Below are 22,654 nucleotides of genomic sequence, written 5' to 3' on the forward strand. Positions count from 1 at the left end.
ATGTTGCCCCTAAAGTCCCTTTTATATCTTTTCCCTCTCACCTTAAACCTATGCCGTCTAGTTTTGGACTTCCCCACCCCTGGAAAAGAGCTTAGCTATTCATCCCATCCATGCCCTCATGATTTTATAAACTCCATAAGGTCACCCCTCAGCCTCTGATGCTCCAGAGAAAATAGCTCCAGCTTATTCAGCCTCTCCCTATAGCTCAAACCCTGCAACCATAGCCACATTTTTGTAAATCTTTTCTGAGCCCTTGCAACTTTCATAACATCCTTCCTTCTGCAGAGAGACCAGAATTACATGCAGTGTTTCAAAAGCGGCCTAACCAATGTCCTGTACAGTCGCAAAATGAGCTCCCAACTCCTATACTCAATGCACTGACCAATAAAGGCAAGTATACTAAACACCTTCTTCACTACCCAGTCTGCCTTCACTTTCCACTTTCAAGGAGCTATTAATCTGCATTCCAAGGTCTTTTTGTTCAGCCACACTCCCCAGGACTTTACCATTAAGTGTATAAGTCCTGCCACTCTTCAGCCCATTGAAACATGGAATTCATATTATGGTCACTCCTCCCAAGAGACTCCTTTATATCAGAATTTCTCATTGATAATTTAAAATAGATTTAAAGTAGCCTGTTCTCTAATTGGTTATTCAATATACCATTCAAAAAACCATCTCATTTACATTCCAGGAATTTATCCTCCACAATAGTAGTGTCAATTAGATTTACCTGCCTATATATAGTTTGAAGTTCTATGCATTACAATTGATTTCCTGATTTACACAGCACCCTATGTTACCATTACTGTTTAACTTTTTTTTAATTCTTTATCTTTCGTGAGCTAGTAGGTGTCACTAGCAAGGCCAGCATTTGTTGCACATCACTAGTTTCCATTTTTTTTTATTCACTCATGGGACTTGGTGGTTGCTGTCTCGGCCAGCATGTACTGCCTATCCCATCTGCTCTTGAGCAGGTGGTGGTGGGCTACATTCTTGAACCGTTGCAGCCCATGTGCTGTAGGTAAACTGCAAAGCCATAAAGGAGGGAATTTCAGGATTTTCACCCAGCGACACAGAAGGAATGATGATATATTTCCATGGTGAATGGCTTGGAGAGGAACTTGCAATTGGTGGTACTCCCCTGTATCTGCTGCCCTTGTTCTTCTAGATGGTAGTGCCTGTCTAAGGATCATTGGTGAATTTCTGCACTGCATCTTGTAGGTGGTACATGCTACTAGAAACATGTCATCATTCTTTCAGTGTCATTGGGTCATAATTTTCCAACTCCCTCCCTTTGGCTATTTGGGGTACCTACACCACATGAACTGTAGCGATTCAAGAAGAAAGCTCACTACTAACTTTGCAAGAGCAACTTGGGATGGGCAATAAATGCTGGCTCAACCAATGACACCCACATTTCATGAATGAAAAAAAATCTTTTTTTTTGCTCTGTCCCTTTCTGCGATGTTTTGATTATCGCTTTCCTTATTTCTACCTTGTTTTCTTGCTCTGCCTCATCCAATTTATCCCTCCTTGATCCATCATCCCTTTATTTAATTTAAAGTCCTCTCTACCATCTTGCATAGAATCATACACTACAGAAGAGGCCCTGAGCCTATCAAAAATATTCTACTACCTACACTTATCCCATTTTCCCACACTAGGCGCAAAGCCCTGAATGTTATGACAATTTAAGTGGTCATCCAATTACTTTTTGATGGTTGTGAGGTTTCCTGCCTCAACTACGCTTCCTGGCAATGCATTTGCTTAAAACCCATCTGGTTCACTAATGCTCTTTAGAGAAGGACACTGTCAGCCTTACCTGGGCTGACCTGTTTGTGTCTCCTCCAGAACAACAGCAATGTGGTACGCTCTTAACTGTCTTCTGGGCAAATGGGGATGGGCAATAAATGCTGGCCTAGCCAGAGACTCCCCACATCCTATGAATGAATTTAAAAAATTCCAGATCCCCACCACCCTCCAGGTAAAGGTATTTCCTCAAATTCCCTCTAAGCCTCCCACTTTTTACTTAATAATTATGCCCCCTTGTCATTGAACCTTCAACTAAGGTGAACCGCTGCTTTCTAAACCATTAGTGTACAACCAGAACATTGCTTCTTCGTGAATCTAATAAGCAGCTCCCGCTTTCCCCAGTACCCGTGCCAGAGCCTCATGAATTGAAACCTATTTTTCCCACACCAATCTTTGAATACTTTCTGCACTAACTCTCTCATCTTAATTGCCCTACGCCAATTTGCTCATAGGTCTGGTACTAATTCAGAGATTATTACCTTTGAGATGTGCTTGTGAATTTAACTCTTACCTGCTCATATTATCTAAGCAGATCATTTTTCCTAGACTTACCTATGTTGTTGGTATCCGTGTGGACCACAATCTTTCATCAAGTATGAAGCAGTTGCAGAGAACATTGTAAGAAAAAAATTACCACTTTAGCTGTTTAGATTACCAAAGTCACTGTTGGTAAATTACATGTGGGTAAGGCAAAAAGGTGTATTTGGAAGTGACTGTAAACACTCAAAATCGTTTCACTTCATGGACTTTTACTAACTAAAGCAAAACACTTGCTGTAGGATTGTATTTGTACTATTTTCAAAATATATTTACTTAATACATATATTTTTCTGCATCTGAGGAAGGATGAAATTTGCCCTGTTTTAAGACATCTGGTAATGGTGTGGGATTAGTTTTCTGGTGAGTCATGTTTCTAAGGTGGTATGGAGAAATTTAAACCCTAATATAAACGTTCTGCACGCCAAATTGTCCCCTGTTGGCTTCCTTGCAGGTAAATTCTGATTCCTATCACTAGTGTCATCCAAGTTGTAGGAATTCTACGTGTGAACTCTTAGTATAACATGTCTGCTACACGTACAGCATTAGTTTTAAGATTTTTAAAATAAAATTTTTGTAGTGGTTTGTGGGGGGGATTATTCATCCCATTATAGAAAATTATTGATTGAATGTGTGATCACAAGCTCATTTAATTTGAAATGTTACCATTGTAAGCTTATTTCTCTTTTGGAGGGATCAATTCTTAGGTTTGTCATAATTTTAGGTCATCAATAATCTACGTACCAAGTCATGAAATTTTGACAGCCTTGTTGAATTATAGCAATTGTGAATTACTTCATGTCAATATTTACGGAGCTTATATAGTATAATAAATTACCTTCGGAGTTTAAATGTTATGGCAGATGATATCTGTGCATTTTGTTATACGCCCTTTCTCTCTCTCTTACATGTTCTAGAAATACTGACTAGTTGTGGTTCAGGAACAAAAATTTTGTGCTGATTTCTTCTGACTACAACACCATAAAAACTGAATGCTTGAGTTATAAGGAGAGGTTGGATAGGCTGGGACTTTTTTTCCCTGGACCGTAGGGGACTGAGGGTTGACCTTATAGAAGTCTATAAAATCATGAGAGGCATAGATAAGATAAATAGCCAGTAGTTCTTCCCTATGGTAGGGGAGTGTAAAACTAGAGGGCATAGGTTTAAGGTGAGAGGGGAGTGATCCAAAAGGGTCGAGAGAGGTAATATTTTCACACAGAGAGTGGTCAGTGTCTGAAACGAACTGCCAGAGGTAGTGGTGGAAGTGAGTACGATTTCATCATTTAAGAGACATTCAGAAAAATACATGGATGGGATAGATGTGGAGGGATATAGACCAATCAAGGCAAATGGGACTAGTTTAATTGTGATAACTGGGCGATATAGGCAAGTTGAGCTGATGGGCCTGTTTCCATGCTGTGGATCTCTTTGACTCTATGATTCTAAATGAATCATATGCCTCACAGTGCCAGGGACCCGGGTTCGATTCCAGCCTCGGGCGACTGTCTGTGTGGAGTTTGCACATTCTCCCCGTGTCTGCGTGGGTTTCCTCCGGGTGCTCTGGTTTCCTCCCACAGTCCAAAGATGTGCACGTTAGGTGGATTGGACATGCTAAATTGCCCGTAGTGTTCAGGGAGGTGTAGATTAGGTGGGTTATAGGGGGATGGGTCTGGGTGGGATGCTCCAAGGGTCGGTGTGGACTTGTTGGGCCGAAGGGCCTGTTTCCACACTGTAGGGATTCTATGATTCTCTGAACCTATGAACAGTATTCTGAATAGTTTTGCAATAATTAAATACTATGCTATTCACAAAATATCAAAAACAGCAAAGGTACTTTTTCTTTTATTCGAAAAAGAATCTTCCTTCAATTACTAATGCAACATAAAAGTGACCCTTGAGACACAGTTTCTTACATCAGTTTTCTCTCAAGAAATCTCTGTATGGCCTATAAGCTTGATGGCTTCAGAATGACTAATTGCGAAGTCAGAATTAGATGGAGCATTCAAAAGTCTTTGAAAAAGTATGCAAACAAAGAATATTAAAAATATCTATCTCATAACCAGATTCAATAGTCAGGTATTTGTGGATACAAAGAAGCATTTAAATAGTACTTGCTTTTTGTATATTGCTTTAAGAGTGATCATTTGGATCTTTAGGTCTGTGACCTGTGAGTAACTCGGTATGAGAACAAGGTCTTTTGTCCCACTTGATTGCTGCTGTAAAAATTCAATTGTTTAAGATGAGATAATTAACCAGATAATGAATTTCTTTAATTTTTTATGGGATGTTAGTGCCACTATTAAGGCCGGCATTTTTTGCCCATTTATAATTACGTTTGAACTCAAATGACTTGTCAACCATTTCAAAGGACAGTTAAGAGTCACCCACGTTGCTATAGATCTAGAGTCACATGTAAGCTCGAATAGTTAAGGACAAGTTTCTTTTCCTAAAGAACATTAGTGCACCAGATGAATTTTTTCTTGACTATCAATGACAACACTATTACTGAGACTAGCTTTTAATTCCTGATTTTTTTATTAATTGAATTTAAATTTCAACACCTGCATTAACTGTGGTCCCTTGATGTCTAGTCCAGTTACATGACCACTACAGCACCGTCTTCACTGCATGTCCAGATAAATGTGTCCCATTCGTAGCCATTAGATTATCAGCTGTTGGTATTGAAAATGCTAATAGTTTTCTGTAAGTGAATCAACATCTTTCATCCTCATATATGTGATCAAGACTTGAAAAGAAACAATATAATATTCTCCTCTGATCCATTACTTCTGATGGTAAAGTACAACTAATAGAATTTCATAACAGTTCAAACTGTACAGAAAAAGTGCAACTCCTCAAGTACTTCACTTGAAAAAAACAGCCGATTATTCTTAATGCATTTACACTCAAGTATTTATAGAGATCATAGATTACTAAAGATTTAACAACAGTACAGAATGGGGTGGGATACAGAATGCTAACGTAAAATATAATTAATATTTAGCATATTGAGATCAGTTATGCATTCAGATTTTCAGACTTTTTTTATTTTCTTTTCCTTCAAGAGAAGTGAAAGCACTTTGTCATCACATAGCAACTGAGAAAGGACAACTCAGCTTTAAAAAAGGTGACGTTCTGAGAGTGATATCAAAAGTGGATGCTGACTGGCTGCTGTGTGGCCTTGGTGCTGAACGTGGATTAGTACCCTTTACATACGTGACTCATCCCGAAGATGAGGATTATTAGGCTGAATGCTCAATAGACTGTGCGATTTTAATTGAAGTCTGAAGGGATGGAGAGGAACAAATAAAACATGTTTACTTCAGCAAGATTTATTGAGCAGAAGAAGCACTAAATTGCCAATATTTCTTTGCTTATTATTTTTTATTGAGCGCATTCATGTACAATTATAGAGCCCCCAACAAAATATAATATATTGCTCATCAACTAATTTTCATTTTAGCATTGGTGAGTATAAAGCATGCATGGCACACAAATATTTGTTCAAATTTTCACATGCCTTTAGGAATAAGCAGCGTTATATTAACATACTTCCAAGTGAGTGCTACAGAACTAGGACATAAATGTTACAATTTATTATTTAATGTATATCAAATTTTGACTTAAAATAGTATAAATCGCATGAATTTGTGAAGTACAAATAACAGGCAGTATTTCTGTTTGTGAAAGACAGTATTGGTGCCTTGATTGGATCCTGTAGGGTGACTTAGCTGCTTACCTTTGCACAGTCATTCTACAAGAATGTTTAATGTTTGGGGTAGTGTAGGAATCAATGAAAATATAACAATTTGTAGTAATATATACCTCTGGCTTGTAAATATGCAGTCAAAGAAGGTACTCCACATTTAGTTTTATTTACGGACATTCTTTCAATGTGTATTGTATTATTTATTTATTTTGCATATTAATAAAAGTGCTGAAATGATGACTTGAATTAAGTTGGCATATTGCAATCCTTCGCATTAAATTGTGGTCAATTCATGACAAGAGAAACATTTACTTACTTGAAAAATTATCCCCCTCTCAAAATTTAACAGTTAAACAGATTTGTGAAATTTAAAGAAGCTATCCACAGTAATGAAAAGAAAACTAAATATACAGACTTTAATTCAATCTAAGCTATCCACAGTAACGAAAAGAAAAACTAAATATACAAACTTTTATTCAATCTTCTCTGTTTAGTAGGAGACTATAATGCAGTACAACTCAAACATGGCTATCACGTCTTAAGATCATACTGAAAAATATTTTTATGTTGAAAAATTATGATTAATTGAAATAGCAAAATGTTTTGTCTGACTCAAAGACTTATCCTGATATTTATTCAGAATTTGAGTGTAAGAACATCCCACACAACCCTATGACCATTGATTTTGTTGGATGAAAATTCTTGTGGGAAGTACTGATCTATGCCTGAATCCATGCTACCTGAAGCCTAGTGCCAAAAGCATTAATTTATCATAGCCATCCTGAATACTCAGAAAATAAGTTAAAATTAAGATTAAAAAGAATAGTGATTTGGATTTAAACTTTAATTTCAAAATGCTGGAATCACTTTACATAATGTAATTTCTACTTTAGAAGGACATACCAGTTGTAATGTTTGTAAACATAGCAGTAATTTCCCTCAAACAGCAATATTCTAAATAAAAGGTCAATGAACATCTGAATAATTGAAGTTGAACAATGGGACCTTTTTCTTCAAAAAGTAGAACTTGCAACTCTTCAGCAAATCCTCAAGGCAGTGTTACATAAGATTACATCAAACATTTGGCACAAAAGCTAGCCATTCAGTCCAACTTGTCTAAATTGATGTTTATACAAGTTTCCTCCCAATCCTTTCTATCTCAACTCATCAACAGTACTAAATGAAAACTGAAAGAACTGTGGAAGCTGTAAATCAGTAACAAAAACAGATGTTACTGGAAAAGCACAGCAGGTCTGGCAGCATCCATGGTGAGAAACCAGGACTGATGTTTTGGGTCGAGTGACCCAAACACAGTTCTGAGGAAGGGTACTCGACCTGAAATATTAGACCTAGTTTCTCTCCATGGATGCTGCCAGACCTGCTGAGCTTTTCGTGCAATTTCTGTTTTTGTCACCAGCGTTATTGCTGTATTTCTTATTCCTTCTTAGCTTTCTTATCTAAGTGCCTTATTCATCTCAAGCACAGCATTTGAAAGGAGTGTCAGCTTGGACCAACTTCAGAGTCTCACAGCATAAAATACCTTGATGTGTGATGAAAAGCACAACCTTTCTGACATCATGATCCAGACTCCTCTGCAAAGTTTGGGCCTTCAAAAATATGCTTCAGAAATATAAAGAGAAAGCAAAATGTCATAAAACAAATTGGAAATCCTTATAAAATCTTGGGAAATTCGGATTGGTGGCTAACCTAATATTTTTGAGGAGCTGATGAAACCAGTAATTAGCTGAATTAGGCCATTCAGTCCATCAGGTCTGCTCCACCATTCGATCTTGGCTGATAAGCTTCTAATGTAGTTCAATGAGCCATGAAGCTTCTTGAAGCGTTATGAAACCAAGTAAGACACAGAGCTATATGAGGTGTTAGTGCAGTTGACCCAACATTTAGCCAAAGTTGTAGATTTTAAGGAGGATTTTAAAGGAGAAAAATGAAGTAGACTGTGCTTTCCAGAGCTTGGGACTCGGGCATCCGAAGATGCAGCCACCAGCAGTGCAGCAATTAAAACTGTGGATTCCTTTTTTTTTCATTTGTACATGGGATGTAGGTGTAGCTTTCTAGGCCAGCTTTTATTGTTCACTGGACAATTAGGAGCTAACCACATTGCTTTGGTCTGGAGTAACATGTAGACTATACAGGGTAAGGATAGCAAATTTCCTTACCTAAAGGACATTAGTGAACTAGATTGGTTTTTACAACAATCAACAATGGCTACACAGTCACTACTGGTGAGCTTTTAATTCAGATTTTTTTAAAAACTCAAGTTTCACCGTCTGAGATGGTGAGATTCAAACCCATGTACCCAGAGCAATAGTCTGGGATATTAACACTATGCCACTGTGTCCCCTAAATTTCCAAGATGCATGAGGGGCCCATTACTTGTGAAGCAAAGACCTCTCAGAGGATTGTGTGGTCAGAAGTTTATGGAACTAGGGAGGGATGAGGCCATAGATATAAAAGCTGGAAAATAAAGTCAGTCCTATGTGTGGAATCCATGTTTCCGTTTTATTCAGCAGGTAGTTTACTATCCCTAAAAGACAGTCTGCCTTATAAATGAAATGCACAGTAGGTTGTTTGCATTGTAAATTTTTGCAATATGAACACCAGAACATATAGAGGAATCCAGACTGACAGGAGGCATTGTTGTTGCAGGTGGATATAAGGAACCATGGAAATATCAAAAATAGGAGGAGGAGTCAGCCCTTCAAGCTTGCTCCGTCATTCAGGATGATCATTGCTGATCATCCAACTCAACATCCTGTTCCTGTTTCCCCGCATATATTTTGATCCCTTTAGTCCTGAATGCTATATCCAACTCCTCCTTGAAATCATACAATGTTTCAGCCTTGACTGCTTTCTTTGGTTGTGACTTACACAGGTTCATCACTCTAAGTGAAGAGGTTTCTCTTCATATCAGTACTAAATGGTTTTCCCCATATCCTTAGACTGTGTCCCCTGGTTCTGGACTCCCCACCATTAGGAACATCCTTCCTGCATGTATCCTTTCTGGTCCTGTTAGAATTTTATAGGTTGCTATGAGATTCACCCTCATTTTTCTAAACTCTTGCGGATATAATCGCAACCAATTCAACCTCTCCTAATACATCAGTCCCATTATCTTAGGAATCAGTCTGTTAAACCTTAGTGGCACTCCCTTTATATAGCAAGAACATTCTTCTTCAGATAAGAATACCAAAACTGCACACAATATTGCAGGTATGGTTTCACTGAAGCTCTGTAAAATTACAGCAAGACATCCCCGCTTCTGTGCTCAAATCATCTTGTCATGAAGGCCAACATAACATTTGCCTTCTTTATTGACTGCTGCACCTGCATGCTTACCTTAAGTAACCGGTGTACAAGGATATCCAGGTTTCATTGCACATTCTCGCTTTCAAATTATAGCTACAGGTAGTTCTCCCATCATGCAATAGCTGCGTTCTTGTGTGACCTCGCACTATAGAAAATTGCCATAGAAAATCACGTTATAGGGAAATCACTATAGCAAATTGCTATATCTGAACAGCAGAAAGTTTGCGTTATCCAAACAGCATCCACTATTCATCAATCTTGTTACAGCCAATTTGTGTTAATGAAACACACGTTATAGTAGAACAACCTGTATTTAGATAATAATCTGCCTTCCTCTTTTTGCTACCAAAGTGGATAGCCTCCCATTTATTCACATTATACTGCATGACCATGCATCTGCCCACTCACTCAACTTGTTAAAATCAGACAGAAGCATCTCTTGCATCCCCTTAACAATTCACCTGGCTTTGTGTCATCTGTAAATTTTGAGTATTACACTTAATTCCCTCATCCAAATCATTAATATATATATTACGAATAGTTGGGGTCCTAGGTCTGATCCTTGTGATACCCATTTATTCCTACATGGATGCCATGGTCCAATGCAATGGGCCAGTCTGCCTTCAAGAACTACCCTCAGAGAAAAGATCAACTTCAGGAGTCTGGACCCGAGGATCTGGCTAAAATGCAATGAGAGATTGAATAACCTAACACAAGTGGTTATTGCCAACTATGTGGCTTCTGCTCCACCTCCCTGTCGTGCTGCAGACCCAGAGGCACTAACATTGCTGTCATCATATCAGTTACAGCCTTTTATGTGGATAGATATCCCAATCCTCTGCCATTCCTGTGAAAATGCAATAACTCTGGCAACCCCAGGAACTCACTAAAACACTTTCATATACACTTGGGTACTTTACAGTGCAATTCAATAGAGAAAGTTACAAAACTTGAACTTACCTGACTATTTAAATAAGGTGACAACAAAGTCCATTTTGGTCTTTCAAGCTTTCCTCAAGAGTGCACAATGCAGGCACTTGATTTTTATTGTTTCAATTTGGATTCCTGGCTTAGCATCAACTGCAGTGAATGCAGCCTCATACACCCACACCTCTGGAGAAAACTGCAATTGCTGCAGTGTCTTTTTTCCTAGGGTGGGAGATTTCAAGACAAGGGGGATTATTTTAAGGTGAGAAGGGAGAGATTTAAAAAAGATGAGGGGCAAATATCTTACACAGGCAGTGGTTCACGTGTGGAATGAACTTCCTGAGGAAGTGGGGAATGTGGGCATAGTTACAAAGTTTAAAAGACACTTAGATAAATACATGAATAAGAGAGGTTTGGAGGGATGTGGACCAGGAGCAGGCAGGTAGGACTAGTTTAATTTGGGATAAAGTTTGGCATGGACTGGTTGGACTGAATGGCCTGTCTCTGTGCTATGTGACCCTATGACTCTATATAGCAGCCAGACACACAGCACCTGGAAAAGCCATCTGGACCAGCATAAAATTTCATGCCTTAACAAAATTCATAGAACTCCTATAGTACAGGAAGAGGCCATTCAGCCCACTGAACCCTTGAAGAGCACCCTGTCCAGATCCACCCCATCCCTGTAACCCCACATGGGGGTTTTAACCATGGCTAACCCACCTAATCTGAAAATCCCTGGACATTATGAGGCAATTTTCAGCATGGCCAAACCGACTTAAATTCCTCATCTTTGGACCGTGTCAGGAAACCGGAGCATCCCAGAGGAAACCCCATGTAGACATGGGGTGAATGTACAAACTCTACACAGTCACCCAACACTGAAATTGATCCCAAGTCCCTGGCACTGTGAGGCTTTAAAAAAAAATCACCCTTGTCTAATCAAGGCTGAAAGTGGGATTGGAACCTGCAGGTAAAGTACGTGAGTACAACTTGCTGGAATACTAACACTTAAACTCTCCTTACATTTGGACTTTAAACAAAAGCAGACATTGCACCTTCAATGAGTTCCCTTTACAGATGGAATCTATGCCTCCAATGGGGTCTGTTTGTAACTGTTCAGGCTCCAATGTCTCTCCTAATCAGAAAAAAGGTGCTTTCGCAGGACTTTAATATTTTGGCATCTTCAGTTTAGAGAATGTCAAATTTACTTTAAGACTTAAATTAAAATCATTTGACAGAATTGTCAGCACAGAAGTTGATAAAATCATGAGGGGCATGGATAGCCAAGGTCTTTTTTTCCTCGGTGGGAGTGTCCGAAACTAGAAGGCATAGGTTTAAGGGGTAGCATGAACTGCAGATGCTGAGTCAGAGTCAACACAGTGTGGAGCTGGAGGAACACAGCAGGTCAGGCAGCATCAGAGGAGTAGGAAAGTCGACCTTTCGGGTCAGGACCCTGATGTTCTGAAGAAGGATCCCGACCTGAAAGGTAAACTTTCCTACTTCTCTGATGCGGTCTGACCTGCTGTGTTCCTGCAGCTCCACTTTGGGCATAGGTTTAAGGTGAGAGGGGAATGATTTAAAAAAGACCCAAGGGGTAACATTTTCATGCAGAGGGTGGTACGTGTATGGGGAATGAGCTGCCACATGAAGTGGTGGAGGCTGGTACAATTATAGCATTTAAAAGGCATCTGGATGGGTATAGGAATAATAAGGGTTTAGAGGGATATGAGCCAAATACTGGATAATGGGACTAGGTCAGCTAGGATATCTGGTTGGCGTGGGCAAGTTGGACCATAGGATCTGTTTCAGAGATAGCACGAACTGCAGATGCTGGAGAATCTGAGTTAACAAAGTGCAGAGCTGGATGAACACAGCAGGCCAAGCAGCATCAGAGGAGGAGGAAGGCTGACGTTTCGGGCCTAGACCCATCTTCGGATGCTGCTTGGCCTGCTGTGTTCATCCAGTTCTGCACCTTATTATCTCATAGGATCTGTTTTCGTGCTGTATAACTCTATATTCCAAAGATTACACTGCAGAGGAAAATTCAAGGAGACTACAGTTGCATTTTGGCTGTTAGTGTGATTCAAACCCAGACTAGTCAGCATTTGAGAGAAATGTAACTGAAGTAAAATTGAATTCACTTTGATGAACGTATTTAGCAGCGCCTAGAGTATTGCTGCAGTGAAAAACAGCGCTGTGATCGGTTCGAACAGCATTGGTACAGCTAGTGAACGGCCGCTGGAGAATGGTCACAAAGACACAGGACTGCAAGAGTGACCAATCAGAGAGAGGCTGGTGTGGGTGGGAACCGACACATCATTGGTCACCTCTCCGTGTCGTCGTCACAGGCCCAGCCTACCAGCGGTCCGGCAATGCCGGGAGTCCTGCTCCCTGATTGGCTGATGTCCCGTCGTGACGGAGTTCCCGTGCGCTGTCGGCTGGAGGTCGCGATTGCATCAGTGCGATCCGGCGGCGGTGGTGGGATGGAGGTCGAGGTAGTGACGCAGAAACTAGAGGTCATGGATGTCGAGGGCCAAGTGAGTGCTATGGAGCCCCGCTTCCTGCTTCCCGCTTGGTGTCTGTGTTAGGGAGGGGAGCTGTAACTAGAGCAGTGGGATACCTCTTTTCTGATGAAGGGTCTAGGCCCGAAACGTCAGCCTCTCTGCTCCTATGATGCTGCTTGGCCTGCTGTGTTCATCCAGCCCTGCACCTTATTGTCTCGGATACCTCCCACCCCTCTTTCCTGATGGCTGTCCCCGGGGGTATCCCAGGGTCACTCCATTCAACGTGTGCTCCATTCCTTTCTGAGCCTTTCCAAATTGCATCACCTCTCACTTTCCAGGATTAAATTCTATTTGTTACTTTTCAGCCCATCAGACCAGCCTGTCCGTATCTTCCTGTAGTCCTCCTTGTTATTTACCACCCCACTGGATTTAATGATCATACCTCCTACATTTCATAAAAACCGAAAGAACTGCGGATGCTGTAAATCAGGAACAAAAACAGAAGTTGCTGGAAAAGCTCAGCAGGTCTGGCAGCATCCGTGAAGGAAAAAACAGAGTTAACGTTTCGGGCCTGGTGACCCTTCCTGAGAAGGGTCCTACATTTCATGTCTGGGTCATTAATGTACACAACTAACAGCAAAGGATCCAGGACCAGACCCTGTGCTTCATAACTGGGCACAGGCTTCCAATCATAAAATAGGCCCTTTTACTGTCGCCTTCTGCCTCTAAGCTAGTTTGGGTACTGATGTGCCAAATAGCACTGGACTCCCTAAGCTCCTTAACCAGTTTGTCATGCAAGACCTTGTTAAAAGCCTTATTGAAGCCCACGCATGATGTGGAGATGCCAGTGTTGGACTGGGCTGGACAAAGTCAAAATTGACACAACAACTGGTTGTAGTCCACTTGATTTATTTAAAATCACAAACTTTTGGAGTTTTTGCCATGTGAAGTGACAAAGCAGTGTTCCAAAAACTTGCAATTTTAAGTAAATCTGTAGGACTACAACCTAGTGTTATGTGACTTTTACTAAAGTCTATGCAAACTACATCAACTGCATTACCCTCATCTACACATCTAGATGCCATCTTGAAAAATTAAATCAACTTGATTAAACGCTATCTCCTTTTTTAAAGCGTTACTGACTATCTCCTCCAAGTGCAGATTAGTTCTGACTCTCAAATTTTTTTCCAATTGTTTTTCTACCACAGATGTCAGACTGGTCAGTAGTTTTCTGGTTTATTCCGACTGCCCTTCTTGACTGACGGTTCCAAATTAGCTGTTCTCCAGTTCTCTGGCACCTCTCCTGGGGCCATAGAGGATTTTGTTTTTGTTCATGAATCACTGAATGTTAACATGCTGGTTAAAGGCAGATGGCATGTTAGCCTTTATTGCAGGATGATTTGAATGTAAGAGTAAAAATGTTTCTTATATTGTACGGAGTTTGCACGTGATCACATCTGGAGTATTGTGTGCTAAATCTGTCCTCATGCTTAAGGAAAATTATACCTGCCATAGGGGCAGTAGTATACCAGACTGATCCCAGAGATATAGGGATTGTTGTATGAGGTAAATTTAATCAAATGGACTTGTATTCTCTGTAATTTAGAAGAATGAAAGGTGCTTGTATTCAAACATACCAAATTGTTTCAGGTATATTTGTTTCACACATAATTCCCACAGGAATTGGCAAGATAGATACAGGAAGGCCAGTTCCTCAGGCTGAGGATCTAGGCTAAGGCCTGAGTTGGGGTGGAATTTCTTCAGTCAGAGGGTGGTGAAGTTTTGAAATCTCTGCCCCGGAGAGTTGCAGATGCTCAATTGTGATGTTTGTTCAAGACTGAGATTGATGTGGGGACAATGTAGGAAAATGGTGTTGAAGTAGATCAGCCGTGATCTCATTAAATGGTAGAGTATGCTTTAAGTCACAACTGACCTCAATACTGGTATACATATTCCATTTTCAAGACCTCTGAGTGTTGTTGAGGAGAGAAAGCCATGACAGATATTCCACTTCAAGTAACATCTTCAGATATATCAATGTGTTGGACTGTTTTGATTGCCACGTGATCTTAGACTGGAGCTGCCAACTCTGGTCTCTGGAGGAAGCTGTTCTGGAGGTTTTAATCATGCAAAGCCAGCAAACGTTGTATTTACCTTGTAAAAATTTGGTTCCTTGTAGTTGGGTACCTTCGTGGTATTGCATTAGTAACTGTTGCACAAAACAATCTGGCAACCAGGTGACCAATCATGAGGCAGAGAGGAAATCTGAGATGAGTGAGGATCTGCGTCTGAATAGTTATTTTGAAATGATTTACAGACTTGTCAATTGTCAAAATCTATGTAACTGGTAGTAATAAATGCTAAACTCTTTTATACGTTGAGTAACTAACAGTAACACAGAACCTGTAAGTAGTATCACAGTGTAATCTTAAAATATTTTTATTTTGTGCCTTCAGCCTAAAGTTACATCTGAGAAACAGAAAGGAGGCAAGAAGAAAAACATCAAGGAAGGTGGTGATACGATGAGAGCGGAGGTGAGAGCTTTCTTTGTAACCATTTATTATGGGAAAATAACCTTGGTAAAATGGAAATATAATTAATTAATGGCTGATTGTCTTCAGGTTCAGATTAAGAGCAATTAATATCAATTCTTTGATATTCAGTTCTTTTGTTTACATTGAGTTGGGTGTGTATACACTCTGCATCACATTCTACACTGATTCTTTTATTGCCTCAATTTCTTTCATATGTGAAAGAACTCGCTGCAGAATAATTTTAAAGAAATCTTTGCATTCATATAGCACATTGCTGTACTGTATCAAAGAAATATCTTGAAGGACTTCAACTAAGACTGGTTACTTGAAATGGAATGATTGTATGAATGTGATTATACCAATTATTTTCTATGTTGATGCAACGTTGAGAGAGTGCCAGAGGGAATATTGGAGTTGCTTCTTTCAAGTGAAATGCTAAGCTGAAACCCTGTCTGCTCTCGGGTGGATGTAAAAATCCTTGGTTTCTTGACAAATATTTATCACTCAGTCAACATCAGTCAAGCAGATTATCTGATTCTAGAGGATATAAGTAACAGCCCAGAAGCAGCGACTAAATCAGGAAATGGAAGAGGGGGAGGAACTCAAGAAAATTATTATCACCATAGAAGTAGCACTGAGAAGTTGTCAGAGCTGTGGGCTGACAAGTGTCTGGGACCTGATAGACCTCATCCTAGGGTCTTAAGAAGTGGCTAGTGAAATTGTTGATGCAGTGATTTAAATTTTCCAAAATTCCCTTGATTCAGGATTGGTTCCATTACCTTGGATTACGGTGAATGTAACTCCTTTATTCAAAAAATGGAGGGAGATAGTAAGCAGGAAACTACGGGCCATTTGGCTTAGCATCTGTCATAACGAAAATGTCAGAAGCTATTATAAAAGAAATTATAATTAGGCATTTGGATATGTTCAAGGTAATCAGGTACAGTCAACATGGTTTTGTAAAATTGAAATCATTTTGATCAAATTACTTGGAGGTAACACATGATGCAGACTAAAGATATATTTCCAAAAGACACATTTTATGAAGTCATGACACATTTTATCAAAGATTACTGTGGAAAATAAAAACTAATGGTATAGGTGTTAGCATATTGGCATGGGTAGATTGGCTGGCTAACAGCAGAGAGTAAGTCTAAGTGGCTCTTTTTCAGGATTGCAAGATGTATGAGTGATACACCACATGGATTCTTTCCTTCCTTTTAAGATTCTCCTTAAAAACTACCTGTTTGCCTAAGCCTTTGCACATTTCTCTTAAGATTTGCTTGAGTGAATTGGTGTTATTTTTAATGCCTCTGTGAAGTGCCTAGGAATATTTTATTCTGCAAATCTGCAATATAAATTACAATTTGTAGGTTTTTTTTCCAGTGCAGCATTCATTAAACAGACATAAGATGAACAGCCAGTTTATTCTTTTGAATCAAGGGACCAGACCAGAGCCAGTTTCCTGCAGTTCAGATATAACAAGATGTGTTATTTATGCCTGATCTACTGAGCAAGCACATAGATCGCAGTTTCATAACTTAGCTGAAGACATAACACTCCACAGCAGTGCAATATGCTCACTGGTTGTTAATCTAGATTCCATGCTGAATGGCTGAAAGTGGCCTAAATGTTAATTTTTAAATGTGTTACATTTTACCCACTAACTCAAATAAGGGCGTGAGGTTAAATAGGAGAAGAAATAGATTAATAAGAATGAGCATCATTGTTCATTATTTACAGTAGCTATTAATGCACTTGTTGGTGCTGAGTATCCATGAATTATGAAATAAGACAATTGCTGCGAACAATAAATTAATGGTATATTTGACTGTTCCTGTTTATTCTGAACTTAATTCCTTTGTCAAAATTGACTTCTATGCTACCTTTGCAGCATCTTCGTGTTTAAAAAAAGGAATTACATTTTCATGCTGTATGACTATAAGATATAGGTGTAGAATCAGGCCATTTGGCCCATTGAGTCTCAACCCCGTTCTCCTGCCTTCTCCCTCTAACCTTTGATTCCCTTACCAATCAAGAACCTATCTATCTCTCATAAATACAATCAATGACTTGGCCTCCACAGCACTCTGTGATAAAGAGTTCCACCCCCTGGCTGAAGAAATTCCCCTCATCTCAGTCCTAAAGGGCCATCCTTCACACTGAAGCTGTGCCCTTGGGTCCTAGCCTCTCCTGTGTGTGAAAACATCTTCTCAAGTGCACTCTATCCAGGCCTCTTAGTATTATCTAAGTTTCAATCACCTCCTTCAAAACTCCAAGTACAGACCCAGAGACCTGTAAGCCGTAGAATCTTTTGCATCTTCTTAAACTGATGGGTGGGCCTCTATTTAACAAATTGCTTAAAATATGCAATGCTGTGCAGTGCTCACCCTACTTAATTTTATGAGTCCACACCCAATCTTGGAATGGGATTAAGCAAATGGAGCTGATGTATTTTCTTTAAGCTGTAAAGGTTACATATTTGTGGTACCTGGTATGAGCCTTTTTAAAGAAGGTGACACAATGATGGAACTAGCTAAACGGGCTGCAATTGTCTACTTACTGTCCCAGAAATGAGGGTTTTAGGTATACATGTCAAACATTTTGAGTTCTTGAGGGTTAACTAAGCATTCATTCATTAACTAAGTATCAAAGAAGCTGCTTTGCTGCAGTGGAGCACAGTATAAGTTGTTAAGCATTCTAGATCTCTCCCTCCTGTCCAATTTGTTCATTTTTATATGTATCTGACTAAATTACTTTATCATCAGCATGGATGAGGCTTTATCAGCAAGTTCTCTGCTTTAAATAAGTCGTGTCATTGTTCAGAGGCTGACCAGGCTGGTTTTTAGGTTAATGAAAGCATGAAAATGTACTTGCCATGAATCAGGCTGGTTTTTAGGTTAATGAAAACATGGAATGTACCTACTGTGAAACTTTTTAAGTGTATGAGAATTTGTGTGATGTTCAGAAATAAGTGCGATCTATGTACTGTTTAACCTTCATCTGGTTGTTTGTATACTGCCAAATTGGCCCAAAATCTACAAGCCCATAGCCTTGAGGTTAATACAAAGCAGATTTTTATTTTGTCTGCTCTCGTTTCTTTAACAATGCTCGTCATATCTCAACCAATGAATGTACTATAAAGAAGAATGTACAAGCTTGTTTCTGATTGAAGTGCTAATGGAATGCAACTGGCGTAATAATGTGATTTTCTTTGTCCTTCCACCCTTTTTTTTAGTTGGATCCATGGCCAGCATATATTAATGAACGCCTTGAACTGTACCACAAACTCAAAGCTGAAAGTGATTCTATTTTGGCAGAACGTGCTATGAAAGAGAGTAAACCAATCATTGTTACTCTACCAGATGGTAAACAAGTACAGGGGGACTCCTGGAAAAGTACCCCTTATCAGATTGCATGTGGAATTAGGTACCTGTTCTAAATTGCTGTTTTTGCAACATAACTAGTAAAGATCTCATATTTTGAAAAAGGAGGGTAGAATGGTGGAAAGGACAGAGTTTTATGTATGGACATGTCAAAATGACGTGCGAAATTGTGACTTTTTCCTCTGATATAGCAAGGATGTAGAGGATTGAAGTTCTAATATCGGTAGAATGCACTATTGATACAAAGACACACCACTTTTAAAAAGAAATTGGATACTTATTTAAAGAGAATACAAAACAGCTGTGAGAGAGCATCTTAATATTTATGTCATCTGAACAGTGTCTTGTGCTGCAAATTCTGATTTATTGAGGCTGAACCTACATGCAGATTTCTTTTAGCTGATTTGGTGTGCAAGTTTATTAACTGAAATTCAAATTTGTCTATTACTTCAAACATTGGAGGCTTCTTGAAATGTTTCTTAAAATGTTTTGATTTTCAGTTCTCTTTTAACCTTGTTCTAATGCATCAGTCATTGCTACTTAACCTGCAACTGGATATTCTCCAATTACCATGCAATGTACACGTTAGGTTTTGCCCAAGATTCCCCATTCCCAACCTTGATATTAGTTTTCCACCCTGTCAGAACTGCTGTGGCCAGCTGTCCCCCTCACGCACCCCTGATGATGTCGTCATCTTCCTTGCGTGTCCTGTTCCTGCCTCTCAGCTGGTTACATGGCTCATTTTTGATTGTGGAAATGTTTCTGACGTAGATTATTTGAATATTTCCAAAGATAACTCATTGTGAGCATGTTTCAATCGAGACAACATGGTGCTGGTGCAAGTATAGTTTTTTCATTTAACAAGATTACTTCCTTTTGGATATCTCCATTTTATTTGATTTGTGTGTGTTTGAAACAGTCAGGGTTTGGCTGATAACGTGGTTATTGCTAAAGTAAATGGAGTGGTTTGGGATCTGGATCGACCATTGGAAGAAGACTGCAGTCTCGCATTGCTTAAGTTTGAAGATGAGGAGGCTCAGGCTGTAAGTAGTCTGTGTTTATTACTGTGGTGAAACATCAAAAAAAGCATCAGTTATCCTTGGTAAATAATTAAATTTCAAATGATTAGTTATAATATGCTGCCAAGAAAAGTTAAAATCCTGATTCCTGGCCTAATATGAAGTAGCAGTCCAAACTTGAATAAAGCCAAGAAAGGCTCAAGTCAATCCTACCTGATTTAACCTTAATGTTCTGAGGGATTTGTGCATTATTTTGAATCCTTCTACAAAACGTTTTAGTCAATATGAACTTAGTCAATTGTAGCCCTGATTCAAACGGTCCATAAATTGATCCACTAGATTTTGCTGTCATTGGTAACAACAAAGTGAAGCTGCTGGTGTTGGACTGGGGTGGACAAAGTCAGAAGTCACACAACGCCAGGTTATAGTCCAACAGGTTTGTTTAAAATCACAAACTTTTGGGGTGCTGCTGCTTCGTCAGGTGAAGTTGGTAACAACATTAATTGTTCTTTTAGATCTGTAGTTCATCATGTAAACCCCCACCCTGCCAAATCTGATTTTGCACGGGAATTTGCTGTAAATCCAAGAACCAAAATGCAGTGATGCCCTTGACAAGGCAACTGGAATGTGTGAACAGAGGAAGCTATGTATCTCATGAACAATTCTGCAATCTAATTAATGAGCAGAACAGCATCTAAACTGAGGGATGTCAGTTAGATCTAGAAAGATTAATGTTGTCCAAAGGTTTTATTCCTAATGAAGGATTATTGTGTGCTAGGTGTACTGGCATTCTAGTGCCCATATACTGGGAGAGGCGATGGAACGAGTCTTTGGAGGGTGTCTCTGCTATGGCCCACCAATTGAAAATGGATTTTATTATGACATGTTCTTGGAAGAAGGGTACATTTCAGTTAATTTCGTTCTTTAATTGCTTTTAATGTTATGTTTATCTGTTAATTATAAACACGTTGTTGAAAAAGATTTGTTTTATAACAGAGGTGTCTCCAGCAATGATTTTCCAGCTCTAGAAAATCTATGTAAACGTATTATGAAGGATAAACAACCATTTGAGAGACTTGAAATAAAAAAAGAGACTCTTCTGGCTATGTTCAAGGTATACTGTTTGTTTTTAACTTTCCTGGGCATTTCTTTCGCATTAGACGCTAAAGAGCCAGCCTGTTCCTTGCATCTGGCAATTGTTTTGAGTTAACTGGTTGAGTGTATTCTAGCAATTGGTCCATAATGTCTAATCAGAAGAAGCTTGAAAGAACACCCTAAACTACAGACAAGCAGGATATTTTGCCTGATGCAGCAATGGTTATGTTATCTCCAGTAACATAAGAAACTGGGCATGGATATAGTGGTGTTGAATAATCCAGTGCTCATTCCAGATGTTTTGTATGTAAATGTTTTATTCACAGGTACATTTTTTTTTCTGTTATTTTGTGGTATCTGTGAACCTGTTTTTACTGTAGATTAGCTGTTTCCCATTTGAATTACGTTGAAATTACCAAACATAAAATAAGAGCAGTAATATGTCATTTGGCCCTTCAAGTCTGCTCCACCATTCGATATGATCATGGCTGATCATCCCACTTCATAGCTTATTCCTCCTTTCACCCCATATCTTTTGATCCCTTAATCCCTAAGAACAATATCCAACTCCTCTTGAAAACATATGTGTTTTGGCCTGAACTGCTTTCTGTGGTTGGGGATTCCACAGGCTCACCACTCGCTGGATGAAAACATTTCCCCTCATCTCATTTCTTCTCACCACATTCTCTGCACCATGATCCCTAGTTCTGGTCAATCACCAGTTACATCCTCCCTGCATTTGCTCTGTCTACTCCAGTGAATATAGCTTTGAAGCTTTTTCTCAAATTATCTATTTGCAGTATATAGTAGTATTTTTCAATATTTTTATAATCAAATTTCATCTTGTGTTTCAATTGGCATGATTTTGTTGCAGGTAATTGGTTTTGTGAAAGCTTTGAAGCTTATCATTTAACCGATTTGAGACCATCTCTCCAGACCAAAATTCAGTTATGTCTGCATATCGATTGAGGAACAATGTTGCAGCAGTTGAGTTCTTCTTAGTTCAGATACTGGTGAACCAAATGGAGGACAAGAGATCCTAGACTGTGTAATGAGAAAGGGACAATCTGGCTGTATGAAGCCCCTTGGGACAGAGTTACTATGACAGAATTCCGCATCACGATGAAAAGTGACATAGTTGAATCTGAGGCTAGGGTCGTGAATCTAAATAGAGAAAACTGTAAATGTGCAAGATATGAGCAGACTATGATACTTTTAAGTGTTCCTTAAAGGAATGACGGTGGATAGGCAGTGACACATTTAAAGAGTGCATGGAGAAACTGCAGCAATTATTTATTCCTGTCTGGGTACAAAAATAAATTGGGAAAGGTGGCCCAGCTATGGCCAACAGGGGAGATTAGGGATAGTATTAAATCCAAGAAGAGGGCATTTAAATTGGCAAAAAAGAGAAGCAGACCTGAGGATTGGGTGCAATTTAAATCTGACCCCTGGGATCTTTGTTCCCTTCAGTAATACGATTAGTGCATTAATATGTGCTGTAAGTGGAATTTAAATGTTCATTTGCGGTTGATTTTGAAACAGCTTCACCTCAGGGAAGTGGTTTTCAATGAGAGCCCATCTCCCACTCAATGGAAACCATCTGAAACCTGAACCATTTTTCGCTCCTATGATGGTGACTGACGCGAATGTAAAATCTAACAACTATTTTGTGGAACCGAGATAGTAGGAACTGCAGATGCTGGAGAATCTGAGATAACAAGGTGTAGAGCTGGATGAACACAGCAGGCCAAGCAGCATCAGAGGAGCAGGAAGGCTGACGTTTCGGGCCTAGACCCTT

At 39.4% G+C, this 22,654-nt stretch overlaps 2 protein-coding genes across 12 annotated transcripts in view; both read left to right on the plus strand.

Annotated features, from left to right (window-relative positions):
- The window catches only part of LOC109927380 (AP-4 complex accessory subunit RUSC2-like), a 141,309-nt gene extending 135,011 nt beyond the window's left edge, over positions 1-6,298 (plus strand). For 9 of the 10 annotated variants that reach the window (XM_048602318.1, XM_048602360.1, XM_048602372.1 and 6 more), the window contains one exon: positions 5,418-6,298. In XM_048602318.1, the coding sequence (XP_048458275.1) occupies positions 5,418-5,598 (181 nt within the window). In that variant the 3' untranslated portion in view covers positions 5,599-6,298. The remainder of the gene's footprint in view (positions 1-5,417) is intronic. The other variant, XM_048602365.1, reaches the window with a different exon arrangement.
- Positions 6,299-12,728: 6,430 nt separating this feature from the next.
- tars1 (threonyl-tRNA synthetase 1) overlaps positions 12,729-22,654 on the plus strand; it is a 34,591-nt gene continuing 24,665 nt past the window's right edge. The window contains exons 1-6 of one of the 2 annotated variants that reach the window (XM_020527375.2): positions 12,729-12,855; positions 15,279-15,356; positions 18,595-18,785; positions 19,662-19,785; positions 20,540-20,661; positions 20,758-20,875. In XM_020527375.2, the coding sequence (XP_020382964.1) occupies positions 12,802-12,855; positions 15,279-15,356; positions 18,595-18,785; positions 19,662-19,785; positions 20,540-20,661; positions 20,758-20,875 (687 nt within the window). In that variant the 5' untranslated portion in view covers positions 12,729-12,801. Of the gene's footprint in view, positions 12,856-15,278; positions 15,357-18,594; positions 18,786-19,661; positions 19,786-20,539; positions 20,662-20,741; positions 20,876-22,654 lie in introns of those variants that run through there. The other variant, XM_048605293.1, reaches the window with a different exon arrangement.

This window comes from Rhincodon typus, chromosome 1 (assembly GCF_021869965.1).
Source record: "Rhincodon typus isolate 14 chromosome 1, sRhiTyp1.1, whole genome shotgun sequence".
Classification (NCBI taxonomy): domain Eukaryota; kingdom Metazoa; phylum Chordata; class Chondrichthyes; order Orectolobiformes; family Rhincodontidae; genus Rhincodon; species Rhincodon typus.